General features: G+C 41.6%; 1 protein-coding gene across 3 annotated transcripts in view; it reads left to right on the forward strand.

Moving 5' to 3' along the window:
- ano11 (anoctamin 11) overlaps positions 1–18,607 on the forward strand; it is a 99,296-nt gene that overhangs the window by 51,757 nt on the left and 28,932 nt on the right. For all 3 annotated transcript variants that reach the window (XM_051931305.1, XM_051931304.1, XM_051931306.1), the window contains 6 exons: positions 923–1,019; positions 3,340–3,483; positions 9,391–9,528; positions 14,358–14,456; positions 16,977–17,079; positions 17,152–17,263. In XM_051931305.1, coding sequence (XP_051787265.1) covers positions 923–1,019; positions 3,340–3,483; positions 9,391–9,528; positions 14,358–14,456; positions 16,977–17,079; positions 17,152–17,263 — 693 coding nt within the window. The remainder of the gene's footprint in view (positions 1–922; positions 1,020–3,339; positions 3,484–9,390; positions 9,529–14,357; positions 14,457–16,976; positions 17,080–17,151; positions 17,264–18,607) is intronic.

An 18,607-nucleotide genomic window follows, 5' to 3' on the forward strand; every position in this document is an offset into this window, starting at 1 on the left:
GCCTACTGTGTTGTCATGCCAACAGCCTCTTGGGATTATGGGATGCAGCCCTTCTAAAGCAAGAATATTTTAAAGATTTTAGACAATACTCCTGGCCTGATGCTCATTCTTTCCTCATGTTGACTTTTATGCAAAGGCTCAGACTGTGGGTCCGAAACGTCCGGTGCTTTCAGACGTGAGCTGGATTACATTTCATAAAGAACAAATGTTGTATCTGAATTCCTGACCTTTTGGCTTTAAATCCATTATTGGTTAAATGGTAAATCAATATGCTTCTTTATGCCCCTACGTGCTCATGCTAACAGTGTTAAGGCCTGCTTTGTGAAGTTAACCTCAAGGCTACACTGCAAAGGATCTGCTGTAACACGTCAATCTGGTAAAGACGGTCATGATTCCTCGCAGTTAACTATGCAGTTACAGCAAAGCTAAGACCTTTGCTTCCAGTGTGTAGCATCTTATGGGCTTGGGGTTAGTGGCTTTGATGATGGGTATCAAGCGATGTCATGAGAAGCAGAGTGAATTTCACATAACTGTGAGCTCCAGCAGAATCATCTTGAAGTTCCATGGTATGGGAAAGGTCCTATATAAATAAAATGTATTATTATTATTATTATTATTATTATTAATGGGGTTCTAAAAGGCCATTTGAAGCTGTGGCTAATGAAACCATTGATAGGCTTTAACCTTCAGACCGTTCAACAGCCACAAACACCTGAATTCAAATCTCTAATATCAGTGGCTTGGCAGTTGTCATCAGACCTTGGCATACATTTATTAACCATACCCCTCCACTCAGTCAGCATCATCCTGACTGGTTGTATCAAGTTGGAGTGTATTCATTTTTCTCATAACAGATAACTCATTGCATCTTTTCTACATCCCCCATGTCATCATTCTAAATTCTACTATTTTTTCTCCCCAGAAAGGAGATCTGCTCAAGTGAGGGGCGTTATCTGATGTGTCCGTTATGTGACACCTGCTCTGCATGGAACATCTCGGACATCTGCAGCATGACCAAGGTAAGTAAAGCATGTTGGGCCATTAAAATCTACTTCAGTGGGAGCATTATCTGATGTGCTTGCTATGTGACACCTACTTCATGACCACGGTAAGCCAAGCACTAGGGAATCCATTCCTGGACGGGTTTATCCATTCCCGGGAATCCCGCATTTCATTCCTGGGAATCCGGGCTTCCGGGGATGAAAAAGTGCACGGGCATCTCACATGTGAACGGTTTTAGAACGAGCGACACTTATTTTTAATAAAACTACAGCAATATGTTGACACAAATAAAAGACTAACCTTATCTACAAGCAGTTAATGCTGTCATATAAGTACATGTATCTTTAGTTGTGGTAATAAGAGCGTAGAAAGCACAACGTCCTCACAGGTGGCGCAGTCGTAGTGCTGCTGCTTTGCAGTAAGGAGACTGTGGAAGATTGTGGGTTCGCTTCCTCCCTGTGTGGATACCACTTTGAGTACTGAGAAAAGTGCTATTTAAATGTAATGAATTATTATTATTAACGTGTCCAGCGTGCAGTTGTACAGGCAAGAGCGCACCTTCGTGCAGAAGTACGCCAGCCGCTGAGAAAGCACGCTCTGCCTCCACTGAAGTAGGCCGCACAATCATCAGATACTGATACACTTGTTCTAAACAACACCCGCACTTGCCGTTGCTCTGAAACACCGCCATTTCAGCTTTTACTGATGCATCCAGTTTCTTGTCATCATTCTGTAATGTCAAGTTTCTTGGCACAGATAATGCGGATGCAACAGACTGACGCATTGCAATTTCAAGTTACTGTTCAAAGCTGTTGTCTGATGAAGTGCAAGCTGCAGCAATGGCGCCACCTTAATTATTTTCAACTATAACTCTGTTATGTCTTGATCGATTTTTACACTTTTGCACGCTATATATGTGAGCTTGGCCGTTCCCTTTTCCCGGGAATTACAGCAGTTTCATTCCCGGGAATGCAGGAATGAAAAATGTCCGGGAATCCCGGGCTCCTGATTAGCGGGATTCCCTACCAAGCACCCTGGGTCAAAGGGATCTGTTCCAGTATTGGGCTCTATCTGATGTGCTTGCTATGTGACACCTACTTCATAATTCAGGTAATCTAAGCATGATTGGACAGGGAGCTCTGATCCACAAGAGGGCACAATTTCATGTACTGAGTATGCAGATACAGTTCCACCATCTTGGACATCTGATGAATGACTACAATCAGCAAAGTATGCTGACACAAGGAGATCTGCTCCTATGAGCGTCTGTTTAACACCTTCATGTTACAAGTAGTCAAAATATGATATACCAAGGAGCTCTCCTACAACAGAGATCGATATCTGATGTGTTTGTTAAGCAAGCTCCAATTCAAACATCTTGGACATCTACTCCATGACCAAGGTAACTGAAGCATGCTGGGGAATGAGGATACTATTTGATATTCCACATATACAGCATCCATTTCATGACCAAGATAATCCCAGTCTGCTGGTCAAAAAATGTGCTACAGTGGCACAAGGGAAAATGCATCTAATGTGCCAGTTGTGTAACATTTGCTCTGTATAGAACAACTTGGGCATCTGCTCCTTGATCAATGTAAGCAAAGCATGTTGGTCAAAGAGATCTGCTTGACCGAGGAGCACAACTTGACATGCCTTCTATATGACACCTGCTCTGATTCAAACATATTGCACATCTGTACCATGACCAAGATAAGTAAACCACCCTGAAACAATCAATCCATCCATCCATCATCCAGCCCACTATATCCTAACTATGCTGGAGCCAATCCCAGCCAACATAGGGTGCAAGACAGGAAACAAACCCCGGGCAGGGCACCAGCCCACCGCAGGGTGCACACACACAAACACACACCCACACACCAAGCACTCGCTAGGGACAATTTTGAATCGCCAATGCACTTAACTTGCATGTCTTTGGACTGTGGGAGGAAACCGGAACACCCGCAGACATGGAGAGAACATGCAAACTCCATACAGGGTCTCCTAACTGCGTGCTGCCGCTGAAACAATCCATAAGACTGGATATCAGTTTATTGTGCCATTTTGCATATTTTCATCACAACTCCCTTCATATTGGTGCTCAGCCCCAAAACATACATTAAGGGTGGAGAAGGGAAGGATCAAGTGATTCAATGAACTATTAAGATGTGAAATTAGTCACTTGGCTATGTAATACAAAGTGGCACATGTGGGCTTCTACATCTCAGTTTCACCTTGAGCTGCCCATCTCTAAATTCTCTGGTAAGTCACTCTTAGTGTCTGCTTCTCTGCTAGTGCTTTTTATGGATATTTGCTTTTTCCTTTTCCTTTTAGCTGGGGTACCTATTTGATCATCCAGGGACTGTGCTTTTCAGCGTGTTTATGTCATTTTGGGCTGTGACCTTTCTGGAATACTGGAAGAGGAAGAACGCTACACTGGCCCATCACTGGGATTGCATGGATTTCCAGGAGAATGAGGTATGCGCCACAGGCCATTTATGAAACACAGGAATGAAAGGACATGCCAAGTTCGAGATTGCGGGCTCTTAGTCCTGATGGTATTGGTGTGGTCTGTGATGTCACTTTCTCAGAGTGGAAGGAGTGTGATGTCAGACTGAGAAAGAAGACATGTAATAGACCTCTACTGTGTGGGAAGCAGCCCGGACACAGACAGACGGACATCGTGTTTGCACCCAACACATGTTTATTATACAATATATACAGTATTTAACTTTGCACAAACCCAGTGCCTCCAGCACCAATCCCCCAAAGTACAGTGCCTGCCTTCTTCAGGCCGCCTCCACTCCTCTCCAACAAGACTCTTGTTCACCTCCGCCCGACTCCTGTCTCTGTCTGCAGGGAGGTGGCCCCTTTTATGCACACCTGGATGGGCTCCAGGTTCTTCCCGACACTCCCCTATGTGGCGCAAGTGCCAGCTGTGCACCCGGACGTCCTCCAGGTGTCCCCGTTCTTCTCCCCCCCCCCCATCACTTCCGGGTGTGGCGGAAGTGCTGAGGTCCAGGGCTCTCCAGGCACCAGGGTGCCCCCTGGCGTTGACCACGGGCCCCTACAGGGTTGGGCTTCCATGCCCTGCACCCGTGGTCCCCAACACAACCAGGGCGGTCGCCCCCTCGTGGTCCGGAGGAGGTGCAAGCTCTCCTCCAGTCCTCTCGGGCGTCCCGGCTGGGTACCACCATCAGCGGCAGGCCACAACTGATTGTGAGCTTTTACCTTGAGTTCTGAGCTTCTGGACACTATGAGTCCTGGAATCAATTCTGTAGCACACAAACCTCCAGAAATTCATTTTGCTGGGCCACAGAAAAGAGAAATATCCTGGGTTTATTTTGGCTTTACAGCAATTTTAAATGTTGGGTGATTTAGTAGATCTGCATCTTGTCCTTTTTACAGTTGAACTGGGGAGACATGTGCAGTCTGAAACCCTGTTCTCAAAGTTAGCGTTTCTCTTTCTTTTCTTTTTTTTACATTTTATTGAATTTATTAACAACAAGTAACATTCCATACAAGCCAATCAAATCAACCCCGACCTGTGAGAAAGAAAGCAAGGCCAACAGCCAGGGTAAAACTGAAAGAGTAGAAAAGGGGGGGGGGGGGGGTCCTTTTTCCCAATTTAAATGCTTATTCTGTAAATATTATTGATTAGTTCCTATCAGGTTTTAAAAGAGTTTTGAACAGATCTTCTGAGTGAGAATTTGAGTTTTTCCAATTTCAAACATCAGTTACCCACTGACTGAAACAGGTGGGTTAGGATTCTTCCAGATGAGCAAGATAACTCTACGTGCCGATAGTGTAGGAAAGACAATTCCAGTTTGTTTGTTCTTCTCCACTCTTAAGCTCATCTGGGAGTACATCAAACACGCTGTTAATGGATTAGGAGAGATTGTGACCCCAAGGCTGCCTGATAGGCATGCAAAGATTTTGGTCCAGAATGATGTTAATTTGGTGCAGGCCCAATGAGGTTGGAGCTCGATTGCAATGTTCACAAGTTGGATCTTACCCTGGAAACATTTTGGAAAGTTAGAGATTCTCAGACTGTGGCTTGTGATTTCAGTGGTTGAGTAACTCACACATTACCCCTCCACCGGTCTTCGCTGCTTTTTAAGTGTGTAATCACGCTAAACTCCCTACTTTAATTGTTCAGCACATTGTGAACAGGGCAAAGAAGCAGACCAAAACCAAGGCTGATTGATTTCACCTATGTAAACTATATTTGAAATGTTAACAAAAATATATAAAACTATGTCCAGAAGTCAAAAAAGGGTTGAGAACCACTGCTCTCAGTGAACGAAATGGAAATCTAACCTTATAGTTTGGTCACCTACGCACTTTTATGTCAAGCATTTCAGTTTTGTTGAAACTCCATGTGACAGGAAGCAGTACATAATAATGATAATAATTCTTTACATTTATCACTCTACTCAAAGTGCTTCAGTGAGTGGGGAGCCACTTCAATCATCACTAATGTGTAGCATCCTCCTGAATGATGTGATGGCAGCCATTTTTGTGCCAGTATGCTTACCACACATTAGCTGTTAGGTGGTGAAGTAGTGAAAGAGATTAGACACGGGGGATGATTAGGGGGCCAGAATGACTAGGCCGTGGTAGGCACTTTACCCTGGACATCAGGATACACCCTGCTCTTTACAAAGGATGCCCAGGGATCTTTTATGACCACAGAGAGTCAGGACCTCAGTTTTACATCTCATCCGAGGGACAGTGCGGTTTTTACAGCACAGTGTCCTCATCATTGCACTGGGGCCTTGGGGTCCACATTCAGACCAAAGGGTATGCACCCCCACTAACACCACTAAACCCATGCTTTTCCTGTATGGTCTCCCATCCAACTACTTGCTGGGCCTGAACACACTTAGTTTGAAGTGGATGACCAGTTCTGAAGCACATGCGGTATGTCAGTATGTCCGTATATGTCATTGCATGTGGTCAGGCTTTGTGGTTTGACCAGGAGGTGTCTCCTCAGTGTAGCAGTTCACCTGAGTTTATTCTCATTCTAAAGATGTGTCCCACTTCCTCTAAGAACTGGACTAGTTTATTATAGGAGGCAGAGTTGAGATGGCTGTGGCATAGATAAAAGGTAAAGTACCACTTCCAGTTAGCAGAAATAGCCCAAAAATTGATAGACATCCTTGTTTTGTACCTAATACTTGTATGCAAAATTTGGTTGACCTAAGTGAAAGCATACTCAAGTTATCATGTTTACACACACACACACGCACACGCAAACACACACACACCTGCACACGCACACACACACACGGACATAATTCCAAAAATGGTATTTTCAGACTCAGGGAGGCCTAAAACATCGAGATTCATCAAAATCTCAAAATGGAAGTTTTGGAGGATTCCAATACTTTCCCTATTCCTCGTATACGAGAAAGTCAGGGAGATCTAAAACGCCAAGATTCATCAAAATCTCAACATCAAATTTTTGGACAATTGCAATACTTTCCCTATACTTTATATACGAGAAAGAGAAAAAAGGGTCATTTAATATCCACAAAATTTGGTGATGAGTTTCCAGTCCATAGTTCTAGTATTGATCAGATGTACACAATTCCTGTAATATGAAAAAATACTCAACATAGAATTCAGCATTGGCTGGACATTTCAGTAAAGCCCCTAGTGGTCAACAATGTGTACTGCCCTGGCTGGGAACTACACTGTCAGATTTTATATAACATAAAACAGCATAAGAATTTTTACAGATTTGTGGAGACCATTCAGCCCATGACACACACATAATGATAGAGATAGATAGATAGATAGATAGATAGATAGATAGATAGATAGATACTTTATTAAAACCAAGGGGAAATTCACAATGAGCAGATAGTTCAATTATTTCAATATGTCATCCAACAAAATATGATGGGATTAAATGTCTTGTAAAACAGCCTGTTAAAGCCCTACACGTTTTTTACGTGATGCAACCTGACTTTCAAGCCCAAATCAGGCCTGTTAGTAGTAGTAGTAGTAGTTAACTACTCTGCTAACAAAACCTGAATGTAATAAAGCTTTAGACTCCTTTTGGCAGATTGGTACAATCATTAGCACTGTTGCCCCTTGACTACAGGGACCTGAGTTTGATGCCCAGCCAGACTTGTCTATACAGCATGTCTCCAGGTAGTCCAGTACCCCCTTGCAATTTAAAAGTTGGTTCTTTGATGCCGGGTGAGTAAGTTTGAGCGTCTGTGGGCACTGAAGTGGAATGACATCCTTTTAGACTAGTAATGAGGTGTCACCAGTGGCTGGTTTTGTTCTACATAATTCAAGACCTATATCAAAAACAGCATGTGAATGGTGGCCTACTCTCAGTTGACTTTCTCACTACAAACTCCTCATAAGGCACCTTCGAGGGGTCACTGCTTGGAAAGCCACCTAATGACCTAATTTGCTAAAAGCAGCAGCAGCAGCAGCCCCCATTTCTAATACAGGTTTCAATGAAAAGGGATGCCCATGAACTTGTAACAACAACAACAACATTTATTTATATAGCACATTTTCATACAAATAATGACGCCCAAAGTGCTTTACATGATGAAGAAAGAGAAAAAAGACAAAGTAAGAATTAAAATAAGAGAATACTAATTAACATAGAATAAAAGTAAGGTCCGATGGCCAGGGAGGACAGAAAAAACAAAAAAAACTCCAGACAGCTGGAGAGAAAAAATAAAATCTGAAGGGGTTCCAGACCATGAGACCGCCCAGTCCCCTCTAGGCATTTTACCTAACATAAATGATCAGTCCTCTTTGTATTTAGGGTTCCCACTGGAAGGACTTGATGATGATGGTCATGCAGACTTCTGGCTTTTAATCCATCAACGTAGGGACATCACGGTGCTTTGATTAGGTGGTGGTGGTGCAGGTCGCCACCACAGAAAACCAGGAAAAGAAACAGAAGAGAGATTAGGGGTTAGTACGGATTTTAGAGCCACCATGAATAGTTATTATAATGAATTGGATATACAGAGTATCAGGATTAAATTAAAGTGAAGTTATGAGAAGGCCATGTTAAAGTAATGTGTTTTCAGCAGTTTTTTAAAATGCTCCACCATATCAGCCTGGTGAATTCCTACTGGCAGGCTATTCCAGATTTTAGGTGCATAACAGCAGAAGGCCACCTCACCACTTCTTTTAAGTTTAGCTCTTGGAATTCTAAGCAAACACTCATTTGAGGATCTAAGGTTACAATTTGGAATATAAGGTGTCAGACATTTCGATATATAAAATGGAGCGAGATTATTTAAGGCTTTATAAACCATAAGCAGAATTTTAAAGTCAATTCTGAATGACACAGGTAACCAGTGTAGTGACATTAAAACTGGAGAGATGTGCTCGGATTTTCTTTTCCTAGTTAAGACTCTAGCAGCTGCATTCTGCACTAGTTGCAAACGATTTATGTCTTTTTTGGGTAGTCCTGAGAGGACTGCGTTACAGTAATCTAGTCGACTGAAAACAAACACGTGAACTAATTTCTCAGCATCTTTCGATGATATAAGAGGTCTAACTTTTGCTGTGTTTCTTAAGTGAAAAAATGCTGTCCTAGTGATCTGATTAATATGTGATTTAAAATTCACGTTACAGTCAACAGTTATCCCTAAGTAACACCGGTGATGATCTCTTCCTGCCTAAGTACTTTAAAATCTCTCTGATCGGAGAACCAAAGCAGATTTGAATTAATTCTGTCCGCGTCTAGCACCCTATGTGATATAAATGAGCAAAAACTAACAGAAAGAGGGAAACAAATCAAACATTCTGATACATAACATTTTCTTAAGAAACACTTAAAGATAAATTGCACGAGACAGCTCTAGGACCAAATGAGGAACAAGAGTTCTCTTAAAAGGGAAGCATTAATAAAGGAGGCAGGGTGATGCAGTGGTAGCCCTGCTGTCTTGCAACAAGGAGACTGGGGATTCACATCTTGAGTGCTCCCTGGATGAAGTTTGCATGTTCTCCCTATGTCTGCATGGGTTTTCTCTTAAAGTCCAGAGACATGCAGATTAGGTGAATTGGGGTTGCTAAATTGGCTGTGGAGTGTGTGTTTGTGTGTTTGTGTGCGTGTGTGTGCATGTGCGTGTGTGTGTGTGTGTGTGTGTGTGTGTGTGTGTTCACCTTGAGATGGACTGCTGCTCTATTTAGGAATTGCTTTCTTCCTTGTGCCTGATGCTTGCTGGGTTAGGCTCCAGCTGCCCCACAACTCTGCCCTGGAGAGTTAGGTTTGGAAGATGGATGCATGGGATGCATAAATGCAGAAAAAGGAGTCGTGTGTACAACTGGAGAAATGTTATTCAATTTGAGCTCATGACAATGATATGGCGGATTGACCTGGTGTATTTTTGGCAGGAGCGTCCACGGCCAGAATTTGTGGCAATGGCGCCAGGCATGGAGCAGAATCCTGTTACAGGAGCAATGGAACCCTATTTCCCGGAAAAAACTCGCCAGTCGCGCATCTTGACTGGATCTATGGTCATCATTTTCATGGTGAGTCTGACCTCCAGCCCCTCATTCCTTAAACTGAAATGCTGTGGAGGTTCTTCTTCATACTTTCACCAGAACAGCAATGATTCCAGCCCTCTAGAATGGACAATTAAGAAGTAATTTTACTATGGGTGGTCAACAGGCGGCTATAAAGAAGGTATACACGCTCTATTGCTTTAGTAGTGTTTACTTTTTTTTCTTTTATTCATACAATGTCAAAGTATTTGGAACAATTGTTGTTTGCATTTTATTCTATAAAGTAACATACTTAGTTTAATTCTTTTTCATCACCTTATTTTGGATATTTGTGGGTCAGGATGGTTTGTTTTTTCCACTGGTGATGGTCATGTTTAGAATATTCTTTAGGGTTAATTAATATACAACTATTACTAAACTTTAATGAGACCTTTATTAATAGACTTGACAGTGTACTTTGGTCAAGAATGTTGGTTAACTTTTTCATTGTATGTGAAAAACTGAATTTTTTATTTTAGTAAAAAGTATACAGTAGGGTGGCACAGTGGTATCTCTCAACAAGGAGACTGCGGTTCATGGAGTTTGTGTGTTCGCCACGTGTCTGTGTGGGTCTCCTCTTTCCTCCAGTCCAAAGACACGCAGGTTAGGCGGATTGGTAATGCCAAGTTGCCCCGTGTCTGTGCTCACACTGTGATGGTCTGGTGCCCTGTGCAGGGATTATTCCTGCCTTGTGCCCAATGCTTGCTGGGATAGGCTCCAGCTTCTGTGAGAGCCTGGTCTAGATAAGCAGGTTTAGACTTTGGATGGATGGATGAATTATATAGTATTTGGTCACTTTTTCTCTTATAATGAAACTTTTTCAGGGTGCTTTTGATATTTAACACACTGAATGGTGCTCAATTTTGGAAAATGAATTTGGGCAATATATTTTGCTCAATAAACACTGTGCACTCTGTCTCTTGGAACAAAACTACAGTAGATTCAAATGAAGAATCCTAAAACACTCCCATCTCATCTTAAGCCCATGTCAGTTATTAATCATATCTATTGTGATGATGTGCAAACATGTGAATTACACCACACCTCAGCAAAGGTCGACTGCCTCAAACAGATAAGACTTGCAGATGGTGGCCAATGGTATTAACAGGCATATAAGCCCAGCATTCATACTAAACCCTATTGACTGAGTAATTATTATTATGTATAGCACTTTCCATGGCAGAAATTGTCACAAAGTATATACAGTGTCCATGGTGAAAGGTTGTATCTCCAAAATAAGCCACAAAAGCAAGTCAGAACCTTCACTGTCCTGTCCAGAAGAGGATCACCCTAAGGTAGCCAGTCTAAACTGCTACCTACAGTCTGTGGCCTACACAGGCCTAAAAATTGGAATCATTCTATAAAAGTTCAAAAAAACAATATCGTCCCAGAATTCAGGAAAATGCCTTAGAAGGGACATCTTGCCTGAAGAAGGGGCCTGTGTTACCTCAAAAGCTTGCATATTGTTATCTTTTTTAGTTAGCCAATAAAATGTGTCATTTTACTTGACTTCTCATTAGAAGGGAGAGAAACGGTAAAACCTCTGGTTGATAAACAAAAGGCAACACTGAATCTTTAGAAATTGAAAATCCTTCCATCCATCCATCCATCCATTATCCAACCTGCTATATCCTAACTACAGGGTCACGGGGGTCTGCTGGAGCCAATCCCAGCCAACACAGGGCGCAAGGCAGGAAACAAACCAGCCCACCGCAGGAAATTGAAAAGGTATTACCAAAATAGGGGAAAAGAGCAAAAATGATCAAAAGAGCAAACAGAATATGCCTAAAAGGCAATCCAGGGCAAGCAAGTCCCAAATCACAATCACATTTTGGGATGTTGCATGTAAATATGGAAGCATTTATGTTTTCAAGTTATCCCTTGGTGGATAAAAAGTTCTTTCTCTTTAGTGCTATTTAGCTTTATTGTCTGGATTTGGCCTCTTCTCAGTATTTTTGACTTCACCTTTGTTTTGTCTCTTTTTGATCTTATTCCTAAGACTGTTTTGACTTCCTGGTATTGTGACCTTTGCTAACCTTTTTTGTTTTTGCATTTCAATCATCTCCTACTTTTTTCTTACTTACAAGGATTCTCAACACCCTGTGTCTCACAACAATATCCAAGAGCTGCGTTTGGGGGTGGCAAGTAGGAGCGAGCGCCCCAGGCCCTGCGCCTAAGAGGGCTCCCGCTTTTGAGGTCCGCGTGTCCCGTTCGAGCGGATTTGTCAAGTTATATTCTCCAGTATATATATATTTGAGATGCTTCTAAGAGGAACCCTTTTAAAATCCCTCTTCAAGGTCAAATTCCATACATGTATGTCTTTGAAAACATTCCATACATAGTCCACCTTCATCACCCGAAAAGCATTGCCAGTATAACCCCTTCCTGAAATAGATATAGCCCATTAGTCCTTAGGTTGGCTTCTCCTTGCTATAGAAAAAGACATTGCATCCAGATTAGACTACGAAGATGACATCAACGAGTTTTCAAATCGGAAGGCAAGAAAAGTGTATTTTCGTCTCTGAACCTGGAAACCAGTAAGAGATTTCATGATACCTCTATGTTAATTTCACACTTCCTGTAGAAACACTGAATCTCACATTTTATTTCTAGGCCATAAACATGTCCGAATATTAATGCACAAAAACATGTATCACTAATGATAACTGGCTGACATGACATCAACGTGAGTTATAACTGACATCCTACATATCGAGACTCGGAATATACTTGCAATTTGGGTACGTTTTCTAGAAGAGGGCCTGCTAATTTCTGCATGACACCACATCGCTTTTCGCTAAATACTGTAATGAGAAAATCCGGTGTATGTTAACATTATTTTTATTAAATTCGTATGCAAGTTTATACAGTCCACACATACCGGTAACAGCGTTTGACGTAACCGGCCCCACATGGGGTTGGTCAGCCCTCAGCCCCGCACACCCCTAAGGCCGCCTCTGACAATATCAACTTCTTTATGTCAATATACACAAGAGCCAGAGCTATAAATCTCATCAGTGGTCACCACCAAGATATAACGGGGCATTCAGCCAGGGGAAACCATTTTATAAAAGCTATTCCCATCAAGTTTAGAAGAAATATACAAGTCAGCATAAAGATCAATGGTGAAATCCTTCACCAGTTACATTTTGCTAACAATATTTCTTCTTCTCCTGCAATAATGAAGAACTTGAAAGGCAAATAACAGATTTAAATGACTGGAGCAAATGATCATAACTGTAAGTGAATCTAAAGAAAACAAATGTCATGTTAAACATTCAGTTAAAAGCTCAACCACTGACGGAAAACCCCAGCAGCTATATTTAAATTGGCCAAAATATTACGACGAATGGCAATATTATGAATGAAATTCTGAACCATACTAAACAATCATGGAAAGCATTTAATCAACTACATGCTCACTGAAACAAGAAAAAAGATAACATGACCTTGCAAAAGACAATGGGCTGGTCAAGTTGCTTAACAATAAATCATCGCCAGACAACAATAGGTTTAGAGAAGATGCCACGTAATTAGAATGCATCACAAAGTCAAAAGGCACCGACTGGAAAAATGTTTGCATTATGTGGAAGCAGCTGGAAAGACAATGAAGAGACCTTCAACCTGTAGTGCATTAATTCTGACAATGATGAGGACGAGGAAAATTTTGAATATTGTTGGCAAAAAAAATCAGGAATATGTTGTATATTATTGGAAAAAATCTACAATTGTTTTAATATCAAGAGTTCAGTGTATATGAGGTGTAAACATGTATTTATTATATTGTATTACTGTATTATTTGTTTCCATCTCACATTTGTGCACCTCCCTGCATTGGGTGTTGTGACTATGAAGATGACACTTTACCATAAGTGGAAATGACTTATATTATATTGTGTCAATAACTTTGGAGGTAGACAAAACAAAGGTTTGCGGAGTTACCCCATATATTGTGAAGAGTAGTCAACAATGACTGATACCTGTCTGTCTTTCTGCAAAGCAACAAAAGACAACTGAAAATGGATTCAGGTCAGTTTAAATTAAGGAGGTAGGAAGTAGGGTGAGGTCATCTGTGGTCATCTGGGACGGAAGTGACGTCATCTGTAAGGGATGGATGTGAGGTCATCAGGACGGGACAGAAGCAATGAGACTTCCGTGGGTCTGTAGGGACAAAAAGAAAAGGCATTAGTACTCGTCACCAACCCCTTATCTGATGTTTTAATGCCCCTGTTGAACCCTTTGGCTGTCCCCTAAGTGCACGTATTCTACAATTTTATTATTATTTTGAAACATCATTATTTGTATAATGTTCAGATTGTGACCCTTGCATGTTACAGGATCACCTTCTGGGCTCATCAGAGTTAAGCACTACCACTGTGGGACACTCCTAGAATAAGCCCAATGAGGGCAACTGACTCTGCTCCTTCCAGTCCACGAGCTATAAGAGCAGGGCACTCCCAGGAGGGTATGAGCAACCCACCAAACGGTGCTGCCTCCTGAAGCCTGTCTGCTCTTCAGAGCCTTATTATTCTAGCCAACAGCTGACTCTGCCTTTGTGTTCCTACTTGCGCCATCATGTGCCAGTTATTTTTGTTTGAATTTAATAATAATAATTAAAATTTAATATTTTGGTTAATTGGGTGGCAGGGTTGGAACCCCTATATTTCATTTAGACTGTGTTCCTCTCGGTCAATGACAGATGAATGGGCTACAGGGAGATTTTAGCTTTCTGTGGTTTAGGTCATCCTGCCTGAATAAACTAAACATCTGATGGTGAATGATCAGTGGCCATATTTTCTTTACTGTTGTTTTTTCAGCTGTGCATTGTCATGATATTCCTGGTGACTGTTATTATGTATCGAGGGATCATCAGCATGATGATGTATCATACAGGAAGCTCAGTTCTGCGGACTCAGGTAAGTCTACTGAGGTTGAGTTTCTCACCTTATCATAATCATGTGAGGCATAAACATGTTCTATTTGATTAGCATGTTTTATTCACAGATAATAAAGTGATTTTTTTACTATTAGTGCACATATTGCCAAAACTCCAGTTTCAGAAAGCTTGAAAGTTGGAAACAGTTTGTCTCACCAATAGAACATATGGTCTATCTTTAACCTTAAAGACAAACTCAAACTGATTAAAAATGAAACCCAAAATATTATGATTACATAAGTCCTCACAGCTCTTGGGTCATTACTTGATTGCTCCGCATATGGCTTTTGATCAGCAGTAACGTCCTTCTTGACAATGTCCCCAGTGTATAATTTGCTCAATGGTCCACATTTCTCCCCAGTCCTGGTCATAGATCTCTGGAGGTCTTCTGCCTCTCAGTGATGGCAAAGAAGGAATTGTATAGCATGGTTATAAGTTAAGGAGGAAAAGCTTGACTGAAAGTGTGTCCAGTCACTTCCACTTGATAATGATGGACCTGGTACTGTCCTACAGGATATTTAAAACATTTATATTCTCCCCTGTTCTGCATCTCCAAATTTATAACTTTAAACTGTTTTTTATGAACAGCACAGTGAGTACCACTAGAGTCCTGAGTATGACTCCTGTCTTGGTCAGGGCCATCTCAACAGCATTATAGGCCCCCGGGCAAAGCCTTGGACTGGGGGACCCTACCTACACAACCAGTCAGCAAGTCACGACATTCATAGATTAGCATGGGGCCCCCGGCTAAATGCCCAGCGTGCCCATGCGTGAAGACAGCCCTGTCTTTGTAGAGTCTGCACATTTTATCTGAGCTGCCATGAGTTTTTCTCTTGAGTGCACAGGTTTCTTTCCACATCACAAAGAAGTGCACTTTAGGCTGAACGGAGACTGTAAATTGGTCTGTAAAAGAGAGTGTGGGGATGTCCTGCGATGGACTTGTACCCCTGTCCAGGCTTGTTTCTGACTTTGCACCCATTGCTGCCAGGACAAGCTCTACTCCCACCCTCCCTGCAACCCTCATCTTCACTAAGCAGAAGTGAAAATGAAGGACTAAATAAGTGTTCATTCTTTTGGTTTAGGTTGCGTTGTTTTTGCTTCTTATTCACTTCATACATCCGAAACGTTTATCCATCCATGCTTCTAGACAGATAAATTCTGGTTTAGTGGATTTGAATGGGATTTGTTGTGGAGCAATTTATGAAAATTGATAAAGGTCATCGTAGATCACACACGGCCTAGTCACTGCTTGAGAGACCAGGGTTCAATTCCCAAGCCAAACACTTTCTGTATAAAGTTGCATGGGCTCTCTCTGGGTATTCAGGTTCCTTTATGCACTCCACTCTTCAAACACACAGGTGTTTTGTCAGTTTATCAAATCTAAACTGAACGATTGTGGGCGTGTTGCTCCCATTGTTTCCAGCTTTGTGCCTCTTATGTCCAGTACAGGTTCTGGTAACCTGAATTGATATACACATTTGGTAAATGATTGCCAGGGTTTTTCCATACAAAATGCTTGAATCTTTTTTCATGAATTCCTAATGAGTCTTATTCCTGGGTTCAAATCCTAGCCTAGGCATGGTCAGCGGAGTTTTCACATTCTCGTTGTGTCCACACAGATCAGATTTCCTTTAGCATTTCAGAGATGTGAAGGTTAGACTCTAAACTGAGTTGGAGTTAGTGAGTCTGTGCCCTGTGATAGGCTGGCGCTCCATCCAATGATGGCTTCTGCCTTAAACTCAGTTGCCTTGTCCCCAGAGATGATTTATTGGTGTAAGTGAAACACATAACTGATTAGTAAGTCTCTGGTTATGAGTTTGTAAAATTTCAGCAATACACCTATTTTAAAATTGATACCAGATACCGCAATATGCTGAAGGCACAATATTGTGTTTCTGTTTATAAAGTTTCTCTTCCTTCACTACTTCAACTCACCTTCAAGCTTTTTGATTTGCCACAGATTGCTCAATGTGGTTTCCTAGTGGCTCTGGCTTTCAACAGCACATCACATGGTTGGTGTCCTTACCGTTTCTCTGTGTGAGATTGGCAAAAAAGGAGACCATTAGCTTCAAACCTGTGACCTGAAAGTTAATTTAAGAATTGGCATCAACTAATTAAATGTAAATGTGCTTGGCTCCTAGATGAAGCAAGGTGAACAGTGCAGATTGCTTCCTCTGTTTAGGATTGGATGTCTGAATACTATGGAAGAACTTCCTCTTTATAGATTTCTGTACTTTTTCATGCAACCAGTGTTTCCCATTAGATATTATAGTTCTTAATTCAGTAATACTTCACAGTCATTCATCTAATTGATTCACATATCACAGTGACTTGTAATACATTTATTCTAGACAGTATTCATTTATTCAATTACAAATTCAATACACTGTTTACATATATCTGCTAGTGGTGCACAGGCAGGCTGAGTGCCTCTCCCAGGGTCAAAGAGTGTGTCTGTTGGTGGTCCGCAATAAAAATAAATTGTGCTTGCACTCAACAGGCCGGCAATATTGCCAACATCTCCAGCAGCATGGTGAACCTGGCTCTGATTCTCCTGATGGGCCAAGTGTACACAGCGCTTGCAGAGCAGCTTACCAAGTGGGGTAAGGAGCAATTGGCTTGTCCAGCCTGGAGGATGCATGCTAGGTGACTAAACTGGGCTGTTTATTTTACAGAAATGCATCGGACACAGACACAATATGAGGATGCCTTCACTTTCAAAGTCTTCATATTCCAGTTTGTCAATTTCTACTCATCACCTTTCTATGTGGCATTCTTCAAAGGCAGGTGAGAAGATCAGTAAGTAGCTTATTTACATTTGGGATTGAAAATGCAAGTTTGGTCCAGCAGTAAAGAAAATGTCAAAATCTATGTCCTCTCAAAACATCCATCCATCCATTATCCAGCCCGCTATATCCTAACTACAGGGTCACAGGGGTCTGCTGGAGCCAATCCCAGCCAACACAGGGCTCAAGGCAGGAAACCAACCCCGGGCAGGGCGCAAGCCCACCGCAGGGTACACACCAAGCCAATGCACCTAACCTGCATGTCTTTGGGAGGAAACCGGAGCACCTGGAGGAAACCCAAGCAGACACGGGGAGAACATGCAAACTCCACACATGGAGGACCCAAACCCGGGTCTCCTAATTGCAAGGCAGCAGCGCTACCCACTGCGCCACTGTGCCGCCCCTCTCAAAACCTGGAAAAATCAAATACTATCCGAAAGTCAGTGCCAGGTGAGATGATGAATAATCGGACAAATCAGCTGCTGGCAGCTAACAGACTGAACCGAATGGGAAACGCAAGACTGACCCAGGCTTGTGCAGTTGTGGTGCTGGAATCATAACAATTTCTTCATAAAAGACAACTTTCAAGGAGTAATTATATAAATTAACTGTTATTGAGCGTCTGCTGAGTTGGCTTCGACCTACTAATTAAAAAACACAATTTATAAGGAATGAATTGAATGGTTGAGAGGTAGTGGCCCTTAAGTAGATACCATTTGATTGAAGTAGTGATGTCTAAATTCACATTAAGTATCTGGCACTGACTCAGACCCATGTATTCAAAAACCGTCTCTATTGGATTAATGACAGAAGTAATCCAGCGTACCTCCCTGCATTGCTATTTTCAGTGTAGCTCCTTATCCAGAGAGTGTGACCCATAGTGGCCATGACAATAGATAGATAGATAGATAGATAGATAGATAGATAGATAGATAGATAGATAGATAGATGGATGGATAGATAGATAGATAGATAGATAGATAGATAGATAGATAGATAGATAGATAGATAGATAGATAGATAGATAGATAGATAGATAGATAGATAGATAGATAGATAGATAGATAGATAGATAGATAGATAGATAGATAGATAGATAGATAGATAGATAGATAGATAGATAGATAGATAGATACTTTATTAATCCCAATAGAATGTAAAGCACAGTTTCATCGGTTTAAACCTCAGCACTAGCTCACTACGTGATTCAGACAAGTCTATTAACCTGCCAATATGCTCTAACTGGACAATTATGGAGCAAGTGTGCTGTGATTTACAAACTGCTTTAGATCAGTGTGTCCACTAAATGAATAAAGGTATCTGAGAAATAATGTAATGGTTGATA

The sequence above is a fragment of the Erpetoichthys calabaricus genome, chromosome 8, assembly GCF_900747795.2.
Source record: "Erpetoichthys calabaricus chromosome 8, fErpCal1.3, whole genome shotgun sequence".
NCBI lineage: Eukaryota > Metazoa > Chordata > Cladistia > Polypteriformes > Polypteridae > Erpetoichthys > Erpetoichthys calabaricus.